Here is a 19,438-nt window from a genome sequence, read left to right as displayed (position 1 = left end):
TCCGTGTGGTGTCAAACAACTGACAAGCTCTTCCTACCAAGGGGATCAACCACGTGGGAGAGCCAGGCACCAAAGGGACACAGCCGTGGCACCTCAGGGGGGGAGGGGGGATGTATCGTACCTGAATGGGACCGAGTCTATGACGGCGCGGCCTGTCTAAGACAATCAGGATAAGAGCAAGCCGGGTTCGCTTGTGCAAGGCTTCATTTCAGAGATAAGACTGGGGCCAATGGGGTGCCACCCGCGGATCGCCCGTCTCTCGTTGCGCGATCCTTGGCGGAGAAGATGCGGCTCGTGAGATTGATTATCCGGACTCTTTGGGCAGAGCAGAGGCGGTCCTCGGGAGGTCCGCCAGCACGTCTTTGATGGCCAAGCCAGATTCAAGTCAGAGAAATGGCGACTAGCTGGGAATCTATTGCGTTGGAGGACTGTTCTCCACTGAGTGTCTCCCACTTTCCGTCCAAGATCGTCTCGTTCTGTCGCAATCGATAGCAGCCTCTCGCTGTGTTGATGAGGGCGACGCAACCGCCATTTGGCCGGTTATTGTGAGTCCCCATTTCAACACCCTCGACCGGGTCTTGGTGTGATCCGATGAAGGCGGGACGGTAGTGAGCCAATTTTCCCTGGCCCGGATGAGGTGGAAAATGTTTATTACTGGGATGTCAAGGTATTATTGCAAACTGGATGGCAAGTAAGTGCTATCGATATCGCTTGGATAATTGCCCACCGAGTATCAACTTGGGTTTGTGCTGCGCTTTCAATCTCAATACCACCAGACTATCATAGGTAAAAGTGTTCCAATGCGAGTGTATCCTAAGAAGACCTGAGACTCTGGATTTCTGTAGCATGTAATATATCTTCGGCACTTATATCCCATCCTCCGCGTCCTGTTCTTCTTATCGTGGGTTGACAGTTGTGACAACTGGGGTGCAGATGCGGGGTGCACTGTTGCACCACTTGGCGCTTGGGGAAACCGCGGGGTCTAACAAGGCCAAGGCCAGATGGAGATCATAGTGGCGATCAACTTCAGGGGTACAGTACCACAACATCCCCCTGCTTCTTCGATTTCTCTTCGAGACAGTTTGACAAGATCAAGCTTAGTCTCCAACATGAGGATGGACTACATTCTAAGTTCCGAGTCACTCAAAACATATTATACCATGGTCATCTGGTAATTGATCATAGTATAATAGAGACTCGCAAATTGATCTTTCGTTTTTCTTAGACCTAGGTAGGTTGTTCCCGGTTAGTAATTCGCCATCGTCGGAGACTTTCAGCGACAGTTCCTGCCACATGCATCTTCCCTGTTCTTTGGGCATTCGGATTAATTGCCACGTTTTAGCCTGGATATCACCCCGATGACACTCTCCACATCGGCCATACGATGGATACCATAGACCTTACCTGACATGACTCCCCAAGAGAAACTCACGGTGGCAGGGACCGAACGGGGCCGAGAATAGGAAGATCCAAGTCCTCAGGGTCCTTGATTGATGCCGTCAAGAGGGGCGGATTATCTACAGCCATGTTCGTGCGCAACGGCTCTGGGTGGCACAACTCTGCCCTCGATGAGGTGATCATGCCGTTCCCGGTTGAGTGCATCTACTGCGAGAGGGGTCATTGGTCGGAGTGTAACCTGTGTCCCACGGACTACCTAGATACTCTTCAAAGATATTGGGACAATATGTCTCCCCCGGGTCGATGGCTCTGGGACTTCGGGCCTGCGCAGCACACCGCAGGGCGACCCGCTTGGTAGAAGGGTCAAATATAGCTTCATCTATCCTCTACAGCAGGAGAACGCGTAACTCGCTGCAGGGCAGCTTTATCCATATTGGCTGGAGGCTCTCAAGCTGGGACGCGGAAATGAACCGGGGAGAGCAAGCGCAGCTATCTAGAGTGTATCCTGATGATCGCCACGATAAGCGTCCAAAGATGGTCACTATATAAACAATGGCTCAAAGCAGAGTCCTGTGAGGAGACTTCTTGTGTCTTCGACCAAGTCTCTACCGCCTTCAACAACACACGACAGGCCCTGTGAACGAGAAGCTTCAAGATGCAGACTCCGTCTCTTATCCAGGTTCTCCTGACGGGCCTCCTGGCCTCGTCCCAGGTCACCGGCTTCCAGGTTCAGCCTGCTGCTGGTGGAGCCGCTCTGGCCAGACGCTATGCTGTATGATCACCAAATGGAATCTAAGAAAAGATACACGGTACTAATTCCAACCCAGGGAGCTCTGGCTGCTCTCGCCGCGCCGGCCATGTGCAAACCCATCTACGAGCCGCACACCGGTCGTCGCCAGGTTGACGATGATGACGACGATGACGATGAAGACGAGGAGGATTGGGAGTATGACGAGGACGAGGACGAGGATGAGGATGTCGACGACGACACGGACAAGCTGAAGCCCTGGCCGAAGCCCAAGCCCAAGCCCAAGCCTAAGCCGACGCCGACCAAGAAGCCGTTCCCAACTCCATCCAAAAAGGCAAAGGCCACCCCCACCAAGAAGCCTTTCCCCAGCCTGCCGACCCCGTCCAAGAAGGCCAAAGCCACGCCTACGAAGAAGCCCTTCCCTTCTCTCCCAACCCCCAGCAAGAAGGCAAAGGCCACTCTGACCAAGAAGCCCTTCCCGAGTCTCCCAACGCCGAGCAAGAAGGCCAAGGCGACGCTCACCAAGAAACCGTTCCCCAGCTTGCCTACCCCCAGCAAGAAGGCGAAGGCGACCTTGACGAAGAAGCCTCTCCCTTCCTTGCCGACTCCGTCGAAGAAGGCCAAGGCTACTGCCACCAAGAAGCCGTTCCCGTCTCTGCCTACTCCGAGCAAGAAGGCTAAGGCTACGGCGACAAAGAAGCCGTTCCCCATCCCGACGGGGAAGCGCATGTGAGAGGTCAGAGATGCAGGAGGGTTGGAGTGTAGATGAGGGTGCTCGTCTGTTCTGGGCTGTTAGAGGGTTAGATGATCCTGAATGAGCGAAGGGATGTGTCATTGCCGCTTGAAGACAGGAGCGATAGCTCGACAATGTCCAATTCTATTCAACAAGACTTACTTGTATATGTGTTACATTACTGCATCATAAAGTGTCCCGCGCCAGGGAAATGACTCTCGTTGATATAAATCTCTTGCTGCCATATAATGACATCACACACAAATTCCTCAGGTTGTCACGAAATCATGGAATCACGGCACAATTTTAAAGAGATATAGTCAGGGAAGATTTGATGTGACTGCAGTAATCTTTGATTGGTATCGATGACGTGAATCGTGGCCAGTATTCCTATCTAGCCCTCTAACGCCAAAATAATAGCCATGTCCATTGCGGACCCTCTGTTGGAAATGCAAAATAATTGTAAAATGCAAAATAACAATATGCCAAGCTAGTTTATATCGGTTGGGGTAGACGTTCCATATGGTGACGAGGGGATAACAGGTGAGACGAGCGGCGAGAAGTACCGAGAACGCGCGATGGCCTCTTCGGCAGCGTCTCGTAGCTCATGAGCCTGGGTGTGTGAAGTTGGTGTAGTTGGGGTTGCAGGAGAGCTAAGGTCGTTTGTAGAGATTTTGACACCGGAGAGGCCGGTACAGGGGGAGAAGGTGACTCGAGTAGGCGACAGGTCCCAGGCGTCCGTCCTCACCACATGGGCCTGGCTGTCTTGCCGCCCTCAATGCTGCGCGACGTCGCTGCCCGTCCCGTTGATCTCAGCGGCAGGCTGGGTCGTAGCTTTCTCGGGTACGTCCTCGGGGCTGTTGCCGAGAACAGCGCCGGTCTTGACATCGACGAGGTCTTCGCCCTGGAGAACCACCTCCTTGTCGCAAATGCGACGCATCAGCTCCAAGAAGGACGAGTTCTTGAACTTCTCGCCCTGGTTCTTGCCGACGGTGTCGAGGATGTCCATCGCTGCCTTGCGGAACTCGGTTGTGGCGCCGTCGTCGACGGGGACTGGGGCACGCGCGCTCTCCTGACGCTCCTTGCGCTCTTGGCGCATGCGGTTGACGTCCTGTTCATCGGCAATAGCCACCATGGTAGCCTGCACATCATCCATATCGGGCGCGTCTTTGGGTCCATGAGAACTCATCCACTGATGCATCTCGTGCTCAAAGTCTTGATCGTACGCAGCGAAAGCGGCGTCCAGAGCCTCGTCAGTGCTCTGAGAGAGCACGATGTTCTGGGGGTAATGCGCATACTCTCCATGAGCCGCGGGCTCCTGTTGAACCGCTTGGAAGGGAGCAGGAGACTGATGCTGCTGGTGCTGGAAAGGCTGAAACATGACTGGATTGTGAAGAGCTGCCATGGCCTCGGGCTGCATATATGGATTGGCGAACATCGACTGAGCTCCAAGATTTGGTTGAGCTGGAGCTTCTACGCCATGAGACGCACTGCTGTGCACGCCGTTCATCGCTGCACCACCGATTTGCGGATTCATTGCGGAATGAGGTGAATTGTTACCGAGGCGCATGCTCTGAAAGTCTCTAACCCACGAAGGAGCTGCGGCGATTCCAGCAGGATGTACGGGTTGTCCGCCAGTGTGCAGAGTTTGAGGCACGCCGGGGATTTGCATCTGCAAAGCAGGAAGAGATGATGATGAAGGTTGAGACTGGAAAGCATCAAAAGCAGCATCATTGCGAGCTGGATGAGGTGATGAGCGGAACGACTATTAGGGGCGGATTAGTATTGTGGTATTGTTCTTCATTGTTGGGGGGGGACTTACAGCGGCGTTGTGGGCCGGGGATGAGTTGACAAAACGATCTTGTTGAATAGAGCGATTTCGGTCAAAGTGATTCACCAGACTCTTGCCCGCGTTAGAGGGGCCACAAACGCTGTCAGCCATCTTGGTACACTGCTTGCTATCTGCCTAAGAATATCTTGATATCAAGGATAAGAATACGGTGAAAGTTCTGAGAGAGCCCATGTAAGTCGAGCGCTCAGAGTGAGGCTAAGAGGCTAATATCACCCCTGAGAAAGAAACGAGCGTCAGCCGAGGTTTGTATGAATACGGAAGGCCAGTGAGCAAACTGGCTGGCGCAAAACGTGAGACGAGAGGGAAAACTCTCAGTTAGGAGGTAAAAGCGGAGGTATAGGTCGCCTCCATAGCGAAACTGCAAAGAATTTCGTTTGAAGACTGGGTGGAGTGGACGTGAGGCTTAGTGATGAGAGGTGAGATGAATGGGTTGTGCCGGCCCGGTGATATTGTGTGTAGTGGCTAAAGTGGCCGCAGCTTGTGATAGTCCGGGGAACAAAAACGCCGCCACTGCAGAAAGCCGCGGCTAAGATACGGTATAGGCAGGTCTCCACTGGCTTCCACGACGTGCCCTTTCCGTCGTTTACTGCCGTTTCAGGCCGCCTTCCGGTTCGCTAGTGTAGAACCGGACGATCTTATGTAAGCATGGGGTTGGGTTGGTTGGTTTATTGACGATGGATCCATTGTCTCGATTGTTTGTAGAGATGAATAGAGCCGAATGGAATAAAGCCGATTGGTATGGAATTGGTAAAGGTGAAATCCGCAATGACCTATTGTATGTATGTATGTTCACAATAGGAACGTCTATAGATTGTGTCTAAGTAATGCAACGACCGCAGACTATTGTGGAATTTCCAGAGTCATGATTCATAATTATGGATTGCCAAGCGTCTAGGAATCAAGTGGTTGTCCCCCAAGAGTCTTGGGACTTTGTGAGTGATCTTGCCGTTCAGCTCAAACGAGATATTGCATGGAGGATAGTGAGATGTTTTATAAATTTGCGATAGCGCAGCAAGTTGCATTAAGGTTGACCGTGTTCTCATTTAGGCTCTTCGCTTACGGGCGTGGATCGCGTATCGAAGCCTCACGGAGACAGAGCCGGGGTGCACTTAGATAACTTACATAGAAGATCAAAGCCTTGGATTCAGATCAAAACGTGGTCAGCTATGTAGCACCCATAATCAATGACGGCGTACAGGCAGGTTTGAGCTGACTACGCACACGCTGATAATGCAAGACAACCCTTAGCATGCATATAATACGAGATTCATCCTCCTATCGTTGCTCAGGTGTGCCTGGAAATAGATGGCTGCTGCGTCTTGATCTCGATTGAGGCTGCTTCAGCTCCGCGCAAGGCAACCCGGTTGGTGGATCAGCGCTGTACATGCAGTAATAATACCTATACCCCGCAATGGCCGGTGGTCGCCGTTTAACGTTAACGTTAGCCAGTGGAAAGTCCGTGGTGTTTTGACTGTTTTATAGGGGATCTCGGACGGTGGACGGATGAACGGGCAGTTAGTCTGGCCGAAGGCAGCACACCTAAACGGAAACTGCAGATCGACGACGCGTGGAGACGTCTAAGCCGCACTTGGCTTCTTGGGACTCTTGGACCTTAATTCTTTTTTGCGCATTCCCTCGTCTTCTCGATGGTCGTGGCTTCGAATCATTGCTCAAGGATACTTCAAAGCTCTGGTGGTTGACTTTGCTTGCTGGCAAACTTTGCACCGGGGAAAGTGGCCATGAAGGCGCAAAGTGAAGAAGCATCGACATCCGCTGCCCGCATCCTCTAAACTGGGGGGCAATCCGCAATTCACCGTTATCACCGACATGATCACGCGCCGCCTTCTACCAGCAACTTCGTGATCGAGGCTGCGCGACTGTTGCTCGCAAGAACACCAATTAGTGCGCCGCTCTCCCATTCGGCGCCATCATCGCCAATTCATTCGTTGCCGCAGTTCTTACGCAGGAAGCCGGGCCTTTGAGGCACGGACGGCGAACACCGGGAATATGGCGTTCCTCAAGCAGACATGGACGTTGACGTCCAAGAATCTTCTCATTGTCTTTGTGCGCCACTCGTTTGCGACAGTCGTCCGGGCTTTTCTTCTACCAATTGTCCTCATGGCATTCCTTTCCTTCGCTCGAAACCTCTTCGTTCCGCCAGCAGTCTACGGCATTGGAGACACGACTCCACTCAGGTCGTTAGAGGATGCACTGGCGCATGCAGCCCATTCTGGACGGGAAACTTTAGCTTTCGTGAACAACGGGTATACTGGCGGTGATATTGAACGGGTCATCAATCAATTGTCCTCTAGGGTGACCGGGGCCGGGAAGACGGCGACGGTAGTGTCGGAGGAGACAGATCTCGGCGTGGTCTGCCGATCCACCCTGCGCGGCGTGTCACCTTGTTACGGCGCAGTCGTCTTCCGTGCCTCCCCGAGCGAAGGATCCGGCACTATCTGGAATTACACTATCCGCTCGGACGGCGCCCTCGGTAACGGAAGGATCGATGTCGATAAGACCACCAATGATGGAGAGGTCTATATCATACCGCTCCAACATGCAGTTGATAGCGCCATCACGAGTCTCAACTCCTCTACGAACAGCTCTGCCCTGCAAGGCAATGTGCAAGAGTATCCCTTCACAGACTTGACAGTGGAGGAGCGGGCAGATCGCATTCGTGTCCGGTACCAGGGCGCCATCATAAGCTTTATGGGCGTCGGCTTCGTCCTAGGCGTCATTGGAGTATGCTATCACCTAACTGGATTTATAGCTACCGAGAGGGAGATTGGCATGTCAACACTAATTGAAGCTATGATGCCGACTAAACAAAGATGGCAGGCCCAGGCCGCAAGGCTGCTGTCGTACCATATCTCGTTTACGATCCTCTATCTTCCCGCATGGATCATCGGCTCTCTGATCCTTGCTCGGGGAGTCTTCAAGGACACCAATGTGGCTATTGTTCTCATATATCACATCCTAGTGGGACTGGCGATGACTTCAATGTCTATCTTTGGCGCATCTATCTTCAACAAGTCCCAGTTGAGTGGTGTCTCTGTCACCATTGCCTATTTGCTCTTAGCAATTATCGCTCAGGTCATCTCGCATCCGAATACAGGGCAAGTGACCGCTTTGAGCTTGCTCTTCGCTCCATGCAATTACGTCTATTTTATCACTATTCTAGCCCGATATCAGCAAAAAGAGTTGCCCACAGACTTGATCAAAATTGCGCCTAAAAGCCCTTTCAGGATCCCAGGTATTGTACTCTGGGTCTTTTTAATTATCCAGATATTCGTATATCCAATACTTGGTGCCTACATTGAGCGGTATCTTTGGGGGACCGCCACCCACGGACGCAATATCACATTGGGCTCGGACAGATCTACAGACGCCGCCGTCCAGCTGGAAGGCTTCACCAAGGTATATAAGCCTGGGTTTGTCCGGCGCATGTTTGGATTTGTGTCGCGGCCCAAGGATCCAGTGATTGCCGTCAATGGGCTCACACTGACTGCCCAGCGTGGGCAAATTCTTGCTCTCCTCGGCGCGAACGGCAGTGGCAAGAGTACAACGCTCGACGCTATCGCTGGAACTAATCGTCTCACAAATGGCAATATCACCATCGATGGAACAGGTGGACTGGGTATTGCGCCACAAAAGAACGTTTTGTGGGATGAGCTTACCGTAGAAGAGCATATCAGGATCTTCAATAAGCTAAAATCTCCGGATAACGTTGCCACCAAAGAGGAAATCCGGCAGCTAGTCGCATCTGTGGACCTCGATCGAAAAATACACGCCGCATCGAAGACACTCTCGGGTGGACAGAAGCGAAAAGTCCAACTTGGTATGATGTTAACGGGTGGGAGCGCCGTCTGTTGTGTTGATGAGGTGTCCAGCGGTCTGGATCCTCTAAGCCGCAGAAAAATCTGGGATATCTTGCTCGCCGAGAGAGGACGTCGTACCATCATCATGACGACGCACTTCCTTGACGAAGCCGACTTGTTAGCAGATCATATTGCGATTCTTTCAAAGGGGACACTGCGCGCCGAAGGCTCATCCGTCGAGCTTAAAGATAGGCTTGGCGGTGGCTATCGGATCCATGTCGACAGTCACGCAAAGCAGCTAGGGGCGACGCCTGATATTGAAGGAGTTCACAAGAAAGCCTCCTTTGATATTGTCTCATATGTTGCACCTTCATCGAACCTCGCGGCGCAGGTCATTCGCACATTGGAAGCCAATGGCGTTACGGATTACAGGTTCTCAGGCCCCACTATAGAGGATGTGTTCCTTCAGGTGGCTGAAGAGGTTCGATCCGAGGAGGGCGATCACGGCGCACACAAGACGGTCAGCCCTGTCGCCAGCGGCGACGAAAAGCATGTTGCATCTCAAGATATTCCCGGCGGCGAACCTCCCGAAAAGGATGGCCTCGAACTTCAGTCCGGCAGACGTATCGGTTATATCCGCCAAGCTGGCGTTTTGTTCTCAAAGAGGCTCGTCATATTCAAGCACAATTGGTTCCCTTACTTTTGCGCGTTTGCCGCACCTGTCCTTGCTGCTGGATTAACTACACTATTCGTTCAAAACCAACACCCGGTGGGATGTAACGCAGCCGAGCAAGGATCTGATGAAAGTGCTCAAAGTATCTTCAGCTCTGGTATCGGCATATTCCTTGTTGGCGGACCATCTTCTAGAATGTCCCAACAAACATTACTGAACCTGTTCCAACCTGTTTTCAAAGCATTGGCTGGGGGTACTGGCTTGGACAGCACTAGCGAGCTGATTGGCTTGGCAGCCTCGTTCATCGACAACATCACTTTTGTGGACACCTTCGACGACTTCAATAATGCAGTTGTTCAATATCGCAAAAATATAACACCGGCTGGTCTTTGGCTTGGAGATGACAGCTCTCCAGCAACACTTGCTTACCTGGGTAGTGGTGCAGAGGTCTACAGTGCGGCTTTTGGAATTAATTTCTTGGACATTCTCCTTTCAAATACATCCATTGCTACGACATACGCCCCATTTGATATTCCTTGGAATCCTGACACTGGCAAATCGCTCCAGCTTTTAGTCTACATGGGCCTTGCATTTTCTGCTTATCCTGGATTTTTCGCACTATATCCCAATCTCGAGCGACGACGCAATGTTCGCGGTCTCGAGTATTCTAATGGTGTTCGGACACTACCCCTTTGGGTTGCATATACGGCGTTCGATTTTGCCATAGCCATCGTTTCATCGGCTTTGGTCACTATCATATTTGCAGCGTTGTCAGACGTTTGGTGGTATATCGGCTATCTCTTCCTCATCTTCACCTTGTATGGCCTAGCCTCGACACTTCTAGCATATGTCATCTCCTTGTTCTGTCAAAATCAGCTTTCAGCATATGCATTCACAGCTGCTAGCCAAGCGGTCCTGTTTCTCGTGTATCTCATTGCGTATCTCTGCACTATCACATATGCCCCTGTCAACAAGGTGGACGACTATTTGCTCTTGGTACACTATCTCATATCTGCATTCGCACCTATCGGATCTATCATTAGAACATTGTTCCTAGCTCTTAATCTGTTCTCTGCTACTTGCGATGGAGACAAATTGTCAACCAATCCAGGCGGGATCCTGTACTACGGCGGACCGATTCTCTACCTGATCGTACAGTCCATTATCCTGTTCCTCCTCCTGATATGGTTTGATAGTGGCGATGTCGGCGCATCAATCATGCGCATCTTCAGATCGCGGAGGAAACAGCCCGAGCCTCAGGACAATTCCGTCTCGGACGAAGAAGTGGCCAACGAACTTGTGCGGGTTAGCACTACCACGCGCCAGGACGGCACTTCCGACTCGACAGATGGGCTCCGTGTGGTCCACCTGACCAAGACCTTCGGCAAGAACACAGCAGTCGACAACGTAACATTTGGAATCAAGCGAGGCGAGGTGTTTGCCCTCCTTGGTCCTAACGGCGCTGGAAAATCTACAACAATCAGTCTTATCCGTGGCGATATCAAGCCAAGCGGCCGTGGCGCTGGTGATGTCTTCGTGGAGAATATTTCAGTCTCCAAGCATCTTGCCACGGCACGCTCCCATCTTGGTGTGTGTCCGCAGTTCGATGCGATCGATGTCATGACGGTGCGTGAGCACCTACGATTCTACGCACGTGTCCGTGGCATCACCGATGTCGATCACAACGTGAGCGCCGTTCTGCGTGCAGTCGGCCTTACTGCCTTCGCCGACCGGCAGGCACATGCTCTTTCAGGGGGCAACAAGCGTAAGCTGTCCCTGGGCATCGCGCTTATGGGCAACCCGACAGTTGTTCTCCTCGACGAACCATCATCAGGGCTCGACGCCGCAGCTAAACGCATAATGTGGCGCACACTGGCAGCCACTGTACCGGGCCGCTCCATTCTATTGACAACGCACTCTATGGAGGAGGCGGACGCTCTCGCGGGCCGTGCCGGCATCCTGGCCAAGCGCATGCTCGCCATGGGCTCGGCCGAACAGCTCCGCGCCCGCTTTGGCGATGCCCTGCACGTGCACATTGTATGTCGGGGAGCGCCGCGCACACCGGCCGAGGACATGGACCGCCTCGTAGAGTGGGTGCGGACTGCCTTCCCGGGTGCTGCCGTCGAGGACAAAATGTACCACGGCCAGATGCGCTTCTCGGTGCCGGCTGGGGACGTCATCTCGCGGTTCATGAACAGCAACGGCAAGACTGGTCAAGGAGGCGTTGCTTCCTCTGCCGCGTCCTCGGAGACGGAGCGGGAGAAGGAGGCTATCCTGCCGGTGGGAGACGGCGATGATGTAGCCTCTTCACAGAGCGCTATTGGCCAGCTGGTAGTCATGCTCGAGGAACGTAGGGCGGATCTAGGCATTGAGCATTATAGTGTGTGCCCTACTACGCTGGACCAGGTCTTCTTGACGATTGTAGGCAGACATAATGTTCAGGAGGAGGGCGAGGAGGAGCCGGCGGCAAAGAGTAAGAAGGCTTGGTGGAGGTTTGGGCTTTAGATGAACATTACTGTTGGAGCCTCATAAATGAGAGTCCGAGGGTTTTGGAACAGTACTAGGAAGGATACAGGACAGACAGCTTTAATCTCTATGTCGGTGTATGAATGAAATGATTTAATATTGAGCCCATGCAGGGTTATCACCTTGAACTATCAACATTGCTATTTAAAATAGAATGCGCTATGACTCCCTGTCTGCCTACACGGGAGATAATGCGGGTAGGCTTTCATACGAAGTCATAGTTGGTAAATTATAACTTTTTTAGCCTCTATGACCGTTGAACTTAGTGTCACCCGTTTGCACCTGCAGACCCACGGTTGTGAAGTCTGTTGCCAGTGTGCATCATATGCAAACAAGGAAACTACGAGTAACGGCTCATTTAGGCTTGAGGCTTCCACAACCTTCCAGTGAAAGACCTCTTTTCCAACTGAGGGGACTGATTTGACTTCTTATGCGTATAACATACATGAGAACGCCGCACACCATTTCTTGGCCCATGGTTAGACGCAAGTTGTCAATCACCCTGAGATATCGCTGTGATGTGTGAGCAGACAGTGGGGCAGAGTATTCCTCCAAACCATCATAAGCAGACAGTGGGATAGAGTATTCCCATGAGTGCTTTCCTTTGGCGATATTGTCAAGTTTCCGGCGCCACTCACTGAGGGTTAGATCATTGGACTCAGAAGTCTTAGTAGGAGGAGGGTTGTGCTTTGCAACCGTGACCCACGGAAACAGACGCTGTCTTTTTGTTCCTTCTTTACTTGCTAGGCTTTCAAAACCGAACACGATGTCGAACTTATGTATGTTGACAGGGTCCTCATTTTCTGAGACGAATGACTTCGCTGGCGATGTCTCTAATTCGCCAGAAGGCAAGGAGGGAAGCTTTTCCAGGGGTTTGGCCTGGACAGCAAAAGTCACGACGCCATACACAAGACGCCGAATCGTTGATAGATCGGCCATCAGTTCGGTTGCCGACACTGGCGGATTCGTCTTTTCCGCAAGCATATACATAGGAAAGCCAGTTGCGGACCTGCCAAACTTATCCTCAGGATAAAAGGACACCGCACATAACTCCAAACCATCAGAAGTCGTGCTCGAAAGCTGTGTAATTAATCCAATGGCCAGGGGTGATTTTGGCCATGCAAAATTGTGTTTGACAAAAAGTTGTTGCATTCTTCCAGAGCGGGCCCAAAACTCTACGCTTGGGAGCTTGTCGATATGTACCCGAAAAAAACGGGAAGTGCTTATTTTTTGCACTAATATAGACACCCTTGACTTCGTATGATCTTCAGTCTCAGAAAAGCAATCCAGTAAAGCGCTGTAAAGGCCATGACTGTTACGTGGCTCGAGGTGCAAGTTCAAGTCGAGTCCGCCCGGAGATATGGTCACACGCAAGCTATCAGCGGAGAATCCAAACGGCGTGGTGTAAACAGTCATGGAAGAGCTGAAATCTCGAGGTGATCTGGCCAGGAAGCCACTGAATTGCAATGTTTTGGCTTCCTCTTCGCTGATGCGCCAGGCGAAAATACTATTGTCGTCAGTCTGTTTAATGATTGCCTCCTGGAGGCGTAGAAAGGCTTTCCGTGCTCCTTCACCATACATGAGAGGCAGATTGACGTCGAAAAGTCCGAGCAAACAGTAAGACATGTCTTCAGGCTCTGAGGTCATACGCATTGACGCCCATGACATCCTCTGCGCGACGCATAGCTCGTCTAGTGCGACAGGGCCGCGAACGAGTACCTCTTCAGGGATGTGAGTTATCTCGCTGATGATCGCCCTCAGGTCCTGCCGCGTGCCCAGCGGTGTCCAGTCTCGATCATAGAAGATCACGACCTCGGGGGCGATAAGCTCTTGCAGAGTCCATCCTCTTCGAAACCATCGGCTCCTGCGAAACTGCGCCTCCCATTGCTCGTCCAAGGCTGACACGTCGGATAAATACACCAGGCACTCCGCGGAATCTTTGTACCATTGGAACATAGAGTTGATTGATCGAGACAATTCCGCCGAGTTCGTCTGGTCAATACAACACGTATCGACCCATAGGTATTTCAGATCGTGCTCTGCAGCCTGCACGCAAGCCATTTCGACTTTCTTAAAACCCGCATGGTTGTTCAGTGCTCCGTTTGTGATCTTATCTATCTGAAATTCCTGCAGCGAGATCTCGCCATCTGGGTCCTGCAGCCATGTGTGTGAGAGGATAGCATAAGGATGTTCCTCATCCGTCTGCCTCTCAAGTTTGAATGTGTCGACGTTAATTAACCTCATGACTTCAGATACGAACGAGCGGGGCCCGTTGCGTTGCGACCTATTCAACTGGAGACACGACTCGACAATATCAGATCCCTATGGTACAACAGATGAATAACGCCAGTGGGTGAGGTGGCTGATACAAAGTGAGTGACCTTCGAACTGCAATAAACGTGGCAGCAGAATGCCCGACAGAGATGCTCAAATCAAGAGTTCCAACAGAAGACCGCACGTGTGGGGTGAAGGACAGCAGGCAGCTCAGCCTCACCTATCATGCCTATTGGACATTGTGCAACTCCGAAGCCAATGACAGGCCGCCTCAGCTTGTAGACAACGCCACAGTATAAAGCCTTGCCTGGCCAAGGATATATGGAAGTGACCATTCCTGAATTAAAAGAATAGCATGTACCCCTAAACCTGTCAGTGAACTACGACCACGTATATCTCACAATGAAGCTCTCAATAATTCCATGTATGTCAATTACCCATGATGTTTATATACCATAACCAAGACCATGATCGTCGCTAGTAATGTATGCGAAACCTATCCGATACTGCCCAAAAAAAGTAGTCCTGAATGCTCCAATAACATGCGCTCACCGACCGACCGTAAGTAGACCTAGTCCCGTCTTCGTGCTTGGCCTTTAGATGCCTTTTTTTCCTCCCTCTCCCTCGCCAAGTCCTCTTTGCGGACCGCTCTCAGTTCCTCGGCCAGCTTCTGCGTGAGCTTCTCGAGGATCCACTCCGCCTCCTCCTGGCTGCCCATTAGCGGGCTACGAGACCCTACCCAGCTCCATTGAAGCTTGTCGGTGTCCTCACTCGTAGCCTTGGCATCTTCGGTCTTCGTCTCGCCATCGCGGCAGACCTCGCCTCCAAGATGGAAATGTGCCGCCGTCGCGTGGAACAGGCTGGCATGCTCGCTGCCTGCCCCCTCGCTCGGGCCGTCCGTGTTGGTCGTCTTGTTCTCGTGCTTGCGATGCGTGTGCGGCCGCGCCTGCCTATGGGTGTCCGCACTGCGCTCGTCCTCGCCCAGCAGCTTCAAGTACCATGCCCACTCCCGGAAGGTGTACTTTCGCGGCGGGTGCGACTTGAGGTGCTGCGTGACGCGGTTGATCTCGTCGATTAGTAAGACGTGGTAGTCAGCGCGATTGGTGGGCACCTCCTGTGGGATATCCTGCCTAGGGATGGACATGGCCCGCTTCATCTTCACAGTGTTGGCGTTGATGTCGGTTTGAGATCTCTGTGGCCGACTGCTACTTGGTCTGGGTGGCTCCTGGATCTTGATCTTCCCTTTCGTCGAAGATGAGTTGCCCGAGGCGGATGGATCAGCGGAGACGGTTCTGCTGCCGTCAGCATCGGTACCACCATTGCTGGGTGCTCTGGCTATGTTCATGTCTCTATCAGAAGGGTCGACACTACCCGCGACTCCGCGGACTTCCTTGTCAAGGTCACCGGTCGATCCCTCCGGCCCTTCTACCTCCATATCGGTGTCTTCTTCGTCTTCGTCGTCTTCCTCGTTCAAAGTCTCCTGTGAATGTGCTTGCCCCAAAAACCCTGGCGGTAGATCCTCAATCTCCTCCTCAAAGAGTTGACCACAAGACAATGTCTTGATGAAGAGCTTTAGGTCCTTGCGAAAGCCGTGCTCGCCCGGTAGGATGGTGATGTTGCCAATCTGATTTGTTGCATCCCTGATGCCCTTCACGACGGTATCCCCTGCATTAGAGATCAAAACCGTCATGGTGGGAAGGGCGAGCAAAGACCAAAAGACAAAGAAGGCCTTTCCAGCGGGCGAGGCCGGAGTGACATCACCATAGCCAATAGTCGTCAAACTGACAAATGCAAAGTAGAAACCATTGTAGTAAGTCCATCCAGAATAAGCAGACTCGCAGCTCTGAAAAATCAAGGCGCCGATGAGCCACAAAGCTACCCATGTGGTTGAAGAGATACCCATGGCAATCCATCTTCTTCGATGATCCGCCCGCTTCTGGATTTCGCGCATCAACTTGAATTCCTTCTCTCGCCGCTCGAACTCGGTAAGCCCGGTGTCAGCGGACATGGGGCTTTGCGGAGGCATTTCATCAGTAATCGGGATCAGCATATCGTCCTTGCCCTTGCGCGCCATCTGTCGCAGCATCCGGCGTCTCTTCTTCTCAACCATCCGAGCGTCCAGCCGCCGTCTTCCACGCTCAAGGACCAAGCTTCGGATGGAACCAATGACCAAACCGAGAGAAATCACACCAATGAGCGCGTATGGAAAGAGCAATGCTCTCCCGAGATTCGTCTGCACAGAAAAGTCGCCGAATCCGACGGTGAACAGCGTAACATCAGCCCAGTACACGGCATCCAGATACTGCCAGCCTTCAATAGTTGAGAATATCAGAGCACCGATAAGCAAATACATCAGAAACATTATCGTCTGCAGCATAAGCGTGCGCTGGCTGGTGGTGAGCTGGAAGTCCTTGTCATAGTGACCAGCTTGGGCGCCGTGGTAGGTGACCACCATCAGGGAGGAGCAGAGAAAGTAGAGGGCGGCAGAAAATATGCCGTAGTAGAAAGCCTGCGACCAGATGAACTCATCCTTGGGTCTGATGACCAGGGGTCCTGACGCGGTTGCACTTAGTGCGATGAGACATATCGAAGAGATGTACCTGATACATGTGAGTAGAATGTCTTTTGGAGGATCAATGCGGTGCCGGGCAGTCGAGAACCCACCATCCGACGATAGTCACAGGCTGCGCTATAGTGAACCTAAGCCTCCTCGTCATGTTCAGCAAAAGGAACAGATTGGCAATGATGGCAATAACCAGCTGTGCTCCGTTTATACCCAAGAGCCTGTTCACAGTCCGTCATCAATAATGGCACTTCAATATTGGTCAAACCGCTGAGGATCTCACCATTTCGGATCAGGAATGAACTCCAGAAAGGCCATGTCGTCTCCCGGCGCATACTTTTGTCTCCACGGCCGGACCAGTGCACATATACTGAAGGCGGAAGCAACTGGGCCCAAGGTGCCTGCAATCATGGGGAATGCCGAGCTGGCAAACCACCACCGGCTGGTCATGTTAGCATGTAGATCATCCATTAGATGCTAATGCGTTCGTCGTAGACTCACCTTGGATCAAGATGCGCCTCATCATTCTCGATCTGATTCTTGGGCAATTGCTTCTCGTGCTCGTCGACTCGGTCTCCGCCGGCGTCCTGCATTTTCCCAAAGTTTCTTGGCTGGAAGCTGGTAGCTGGCCTGACTAAGAGCCCGACGATGCTCTCGTCAAGCGCGCGACGGACTGCACGACAAACGAATGAAGCGTCTCCTGCGACAGACAAGACGGTCGTTATCGAAGAGCCGTCGTCTCGGCGTCCATTTGGCAGAAGCTTGGCAGAGACTTTTGGTGCGGATTCAGCGGATGATCGACTGTGGACAGCTTCGAGATCTACAAAGACGCGAATTGGGGGATCTACCTTTAGATCTGGACCATTTATGACGTCGTACTACAAACGCCCCCAGCGCTCAGTAACTGCGACCTTGGCACGGGTCGACTTAGCGCTGTTCGAGTGCTGGTTACAGGGTTACAGGGGAGGTGCTAGTCACCCGTTGATCCCTGTCGTGGGGTGCGTCCGCGCTGATTTCTGTTGGGCCTCCAGCGCTCTTCATTGGCTGGACTACCATCATATGCTAGGCATTTGGAGCATCATTTGCGGAAAGCTTGTCTTGCATTCCTTTCCATTTCGCCGGACGTTCTGGCCTTTTTCTGCGTATGAGCACGGATTGAGCGGGTGAGCTTCATAGTGCGCCAGCATCGATAGAAGAGCAATTGCATTGATCCGCATCGGGTAAGACGGGACATCGCCAGTTTCGGCGTGCTCTGTTGCCCGGATCAGGCGGCGATTGGACCGTCCGGCCGGACTCACTCCCGGGACGCGGTCGGCCGATCTGAAGTGTCCTTCGGATCTGAGCTAAGCCACGCGATGAAACGGCTCGGTGAGTTTGTTCTTGGTCTCCGGTGTGAATCATGCCATCTCAACTAACGAAAGTATGAGATGCCCTCTTATTTCCCTGTTAAACATGGGATGCGAAGATGGGCACCGCGTCTCAGACATTGGGGTCCATGCAGGGCCTTCAGTAGCGAGTCTCATCATATCGAGCGCATCTCCGTACCTTGTGGGTCGTCCGGAAGTGTCACCGTCAGGTAAGACTGTGCCATATTACAAAACCTCTCATTATCCCATCAACGCGTCCCTAAGTTGAAATCGTAGCCTTCACAATGTAAACAAGCATTCTGCCTCGGCTCCCTTAGTGATTTACATACCACCCTTCTCGTCCACAGTCGAGGACTCTTCAGAACAGCTTCCTACCTTTCTGAATCGCTTCCCCACCGCTTCGATTCACTACAGATGGAGCGAGACATTGGATGAAGTCAATGCTATCGTGACGAAGCCAGATGAAACCGGCGAGGGCAGCGGCGAACCCCCAACATGGCTGCACTGGCCGACGCCTATCCACGACACTCTCTTCGGCTACGAGTGGATCATCAACAATCTCTGTCCTTCAAACACGCAACGCAGAGACGTCTATGTCTACGGCTCCTTCATCGGCGCTAGCCTCGCTGCCTCCCTGGCGCTGACAGAGTCCCACGCGCATCAGCGCATGGCCGTCCGCGGGCTGCTGGCCTTCAACGGCATCTACAATTGGACCACCTTCCTGCCAGACCACCCAGTCAACAAAGTGAAGACGCAGAGCATCTTTGACACGCCACACCGCGATGCTGAAGGCACGACTTTCCACTTCCTCAAGCAGCAGATTCCGGGCCTCTTCAAGTCGCCAACGAACCTGTTCGACCCCTTTGCAAGCCCTGTGCTCTTCTTCCACACCGCTGGCCTCCTTGTGCCGAACTCATTCACGGACTCCACTGTGCCGTCGTCTCTGCTCCGGGCTATCGATGCGCTGTCTGGCGATGCCCATGCGGAGGAACCGACCGTAGAAACAGCCTTCAAGACGCCAAGGAAGGGCTATCTCGCCTTTCCGCCGCGGCAGTCCAGCCTCAAGATCCCGGAATCACTCTTGCTACATGAAATGCCGCCTCCAATATCAACAGCGGGTCTCGGTTTCGGAAGGAGGCGACGCTCAAGGAGGGTGCTCACGGCCAAGGGCGAGAAATCCGGCGTCAACAACTTCCAGACCCAGGCGGAGGAGCTGGCAGGCATGATGCGGCGCAGCATCAACAAGTTGGAGCTGAAGGAGCGCATGAAGTGGGACGAGGACTTTGACGATTGGGACCACGAGGCGGAGCGGAGGGTGAGGACCGCTGATGTGGGAAGGGTGGAAGGAGTCGGATTCGAGCTGAGTGAGCATGGCCAGGAGTTGGCCGTGTCATGGCTTGAGGAGAAGATGTCTGGATGAAGTAGTAAGGACATTGTGATTTTGATTGTAGCTATATAATGAACTCGACAGGAAATAAATTTGGTA

At 52.6% G+C, this 19,438-nt stretch overlaps 5 protein-coding genes across 5 annotated transcripts; 3 read left to right on the top strand and 2 right to left on the bottom strand.

The window, feature by feature from the left end:
- Positions 1-2,053: 2,053 nt before the first annotated feature.
- UCRPA7_4638 (hypothetical protein) lies at positions 2,054-2,879 on the top strand (the record flags this gene model as incomplete). The annotated part of the gene is made up of 2 exons (XM_007917189.1): positions 2,054-2,170; positions 2,226-2,879. 2 exons carry the CDS (start codon positions 2,054-2,056, stop codon positions 2,877-2,879), a joined length of 771 nt encoding a protein of 256 aa, XP_007915380.1.
- A 775-nt stretch (positions 2,880-3,654) lies between these two features.
- UCRPA7_4637 (putative peroxin 20 protein) lies at positions 3,655-4,317 on the bottom strand (the record flags this gene model as incomplete). The annotated part of the gene is made up of 1 exon (XM_007917188.1): positions 3,655-4,317. One exon carries the CDS (start codon positions 4,315-4,317, stop codon positions 3,655-3,657), a length of 663 nt encoding a protein of 220 aa, XP_007915379.1.
- A 2,532-nt stretch (positions 4,318-6,849) lies between these two features.
- UCRPA7_4636 (putative abc transporter protein) lies at positions 6,850-11,727 on the top strand (the record flags this gene model as incomplete). The annotated part of the gene is made up of 1 exon (XM_007917187.1): positions 6,850-11,727. The coding sequence occupies one exon, from the start codon at positions 6,850-6,852 to the stop codon at positions 11,725-11,727; it is 4,878 nt and encodes a 1,625-aa protein (XP_007915378.1).
- A 2,866-nt stretch (positions 11,728-14,593) lies between these two features.
- UCRPA7_4635 (putative potassium channel protein) lies at positions 14,594-17,178 on the bottom strand (the record flags this gene model as incomplete). Its single annotated transcript, XM_007917186.1, has 4 exons — positions 14,594-16,622; positions 16,687-16,806; positions 16,869-17,027; positions 17,087-17,178. The coding sequence occupies 4 exons, from the start codon at positions 17,176-17,178 to the stop codon at positions 14,594-14,596; spliced, it is 2,400 nt and encodes a 799-aa protein (XP_007915377.1).
- An 806-nt stretch (positions 17,179-17,984) lies between these two features.
- On the top strand, positions 17,985-19,372 carry UCRPA7_4634 (hypothetical protein; the record flags this gene model as incomplete). The annotated part of the gene is made up of 2 exons (XM_007917185.1): positions 17,985-18,005; positions 18,320-19,372. The coding sequence occupies 2 exons, from the start codon at positions 17,985-17,987 to the stop codon at positions 19,370-19,372; spliced, it is 1,074 nt and encodes a 357-aa protein (XP_007915376.1).
- Positions 19,373-19,438: the final 66 nt, after the last annotated feature.

Source organism: Phaeoacremonium minimum (assembly GCF_000392275.1).
Source record: "Phaeoacremonium minimum UCRPA7 unplaced genomic scaffold PA7_03_scaffold_359, whole genome shotgun sequence".
Taxonomy (NCBI): domain Eukaryota; kingdom Fungi; phylum Ascomycota; class Sordariomycetes; order Togniniales; family Togniniaceae; genus Phaeoacremonium; species Phaeoacremonium minimum.
Note: the sequence above shows the minus strand (reverse complement) of the source record. Positions and strands in the feature narration are given on the sequence as shown.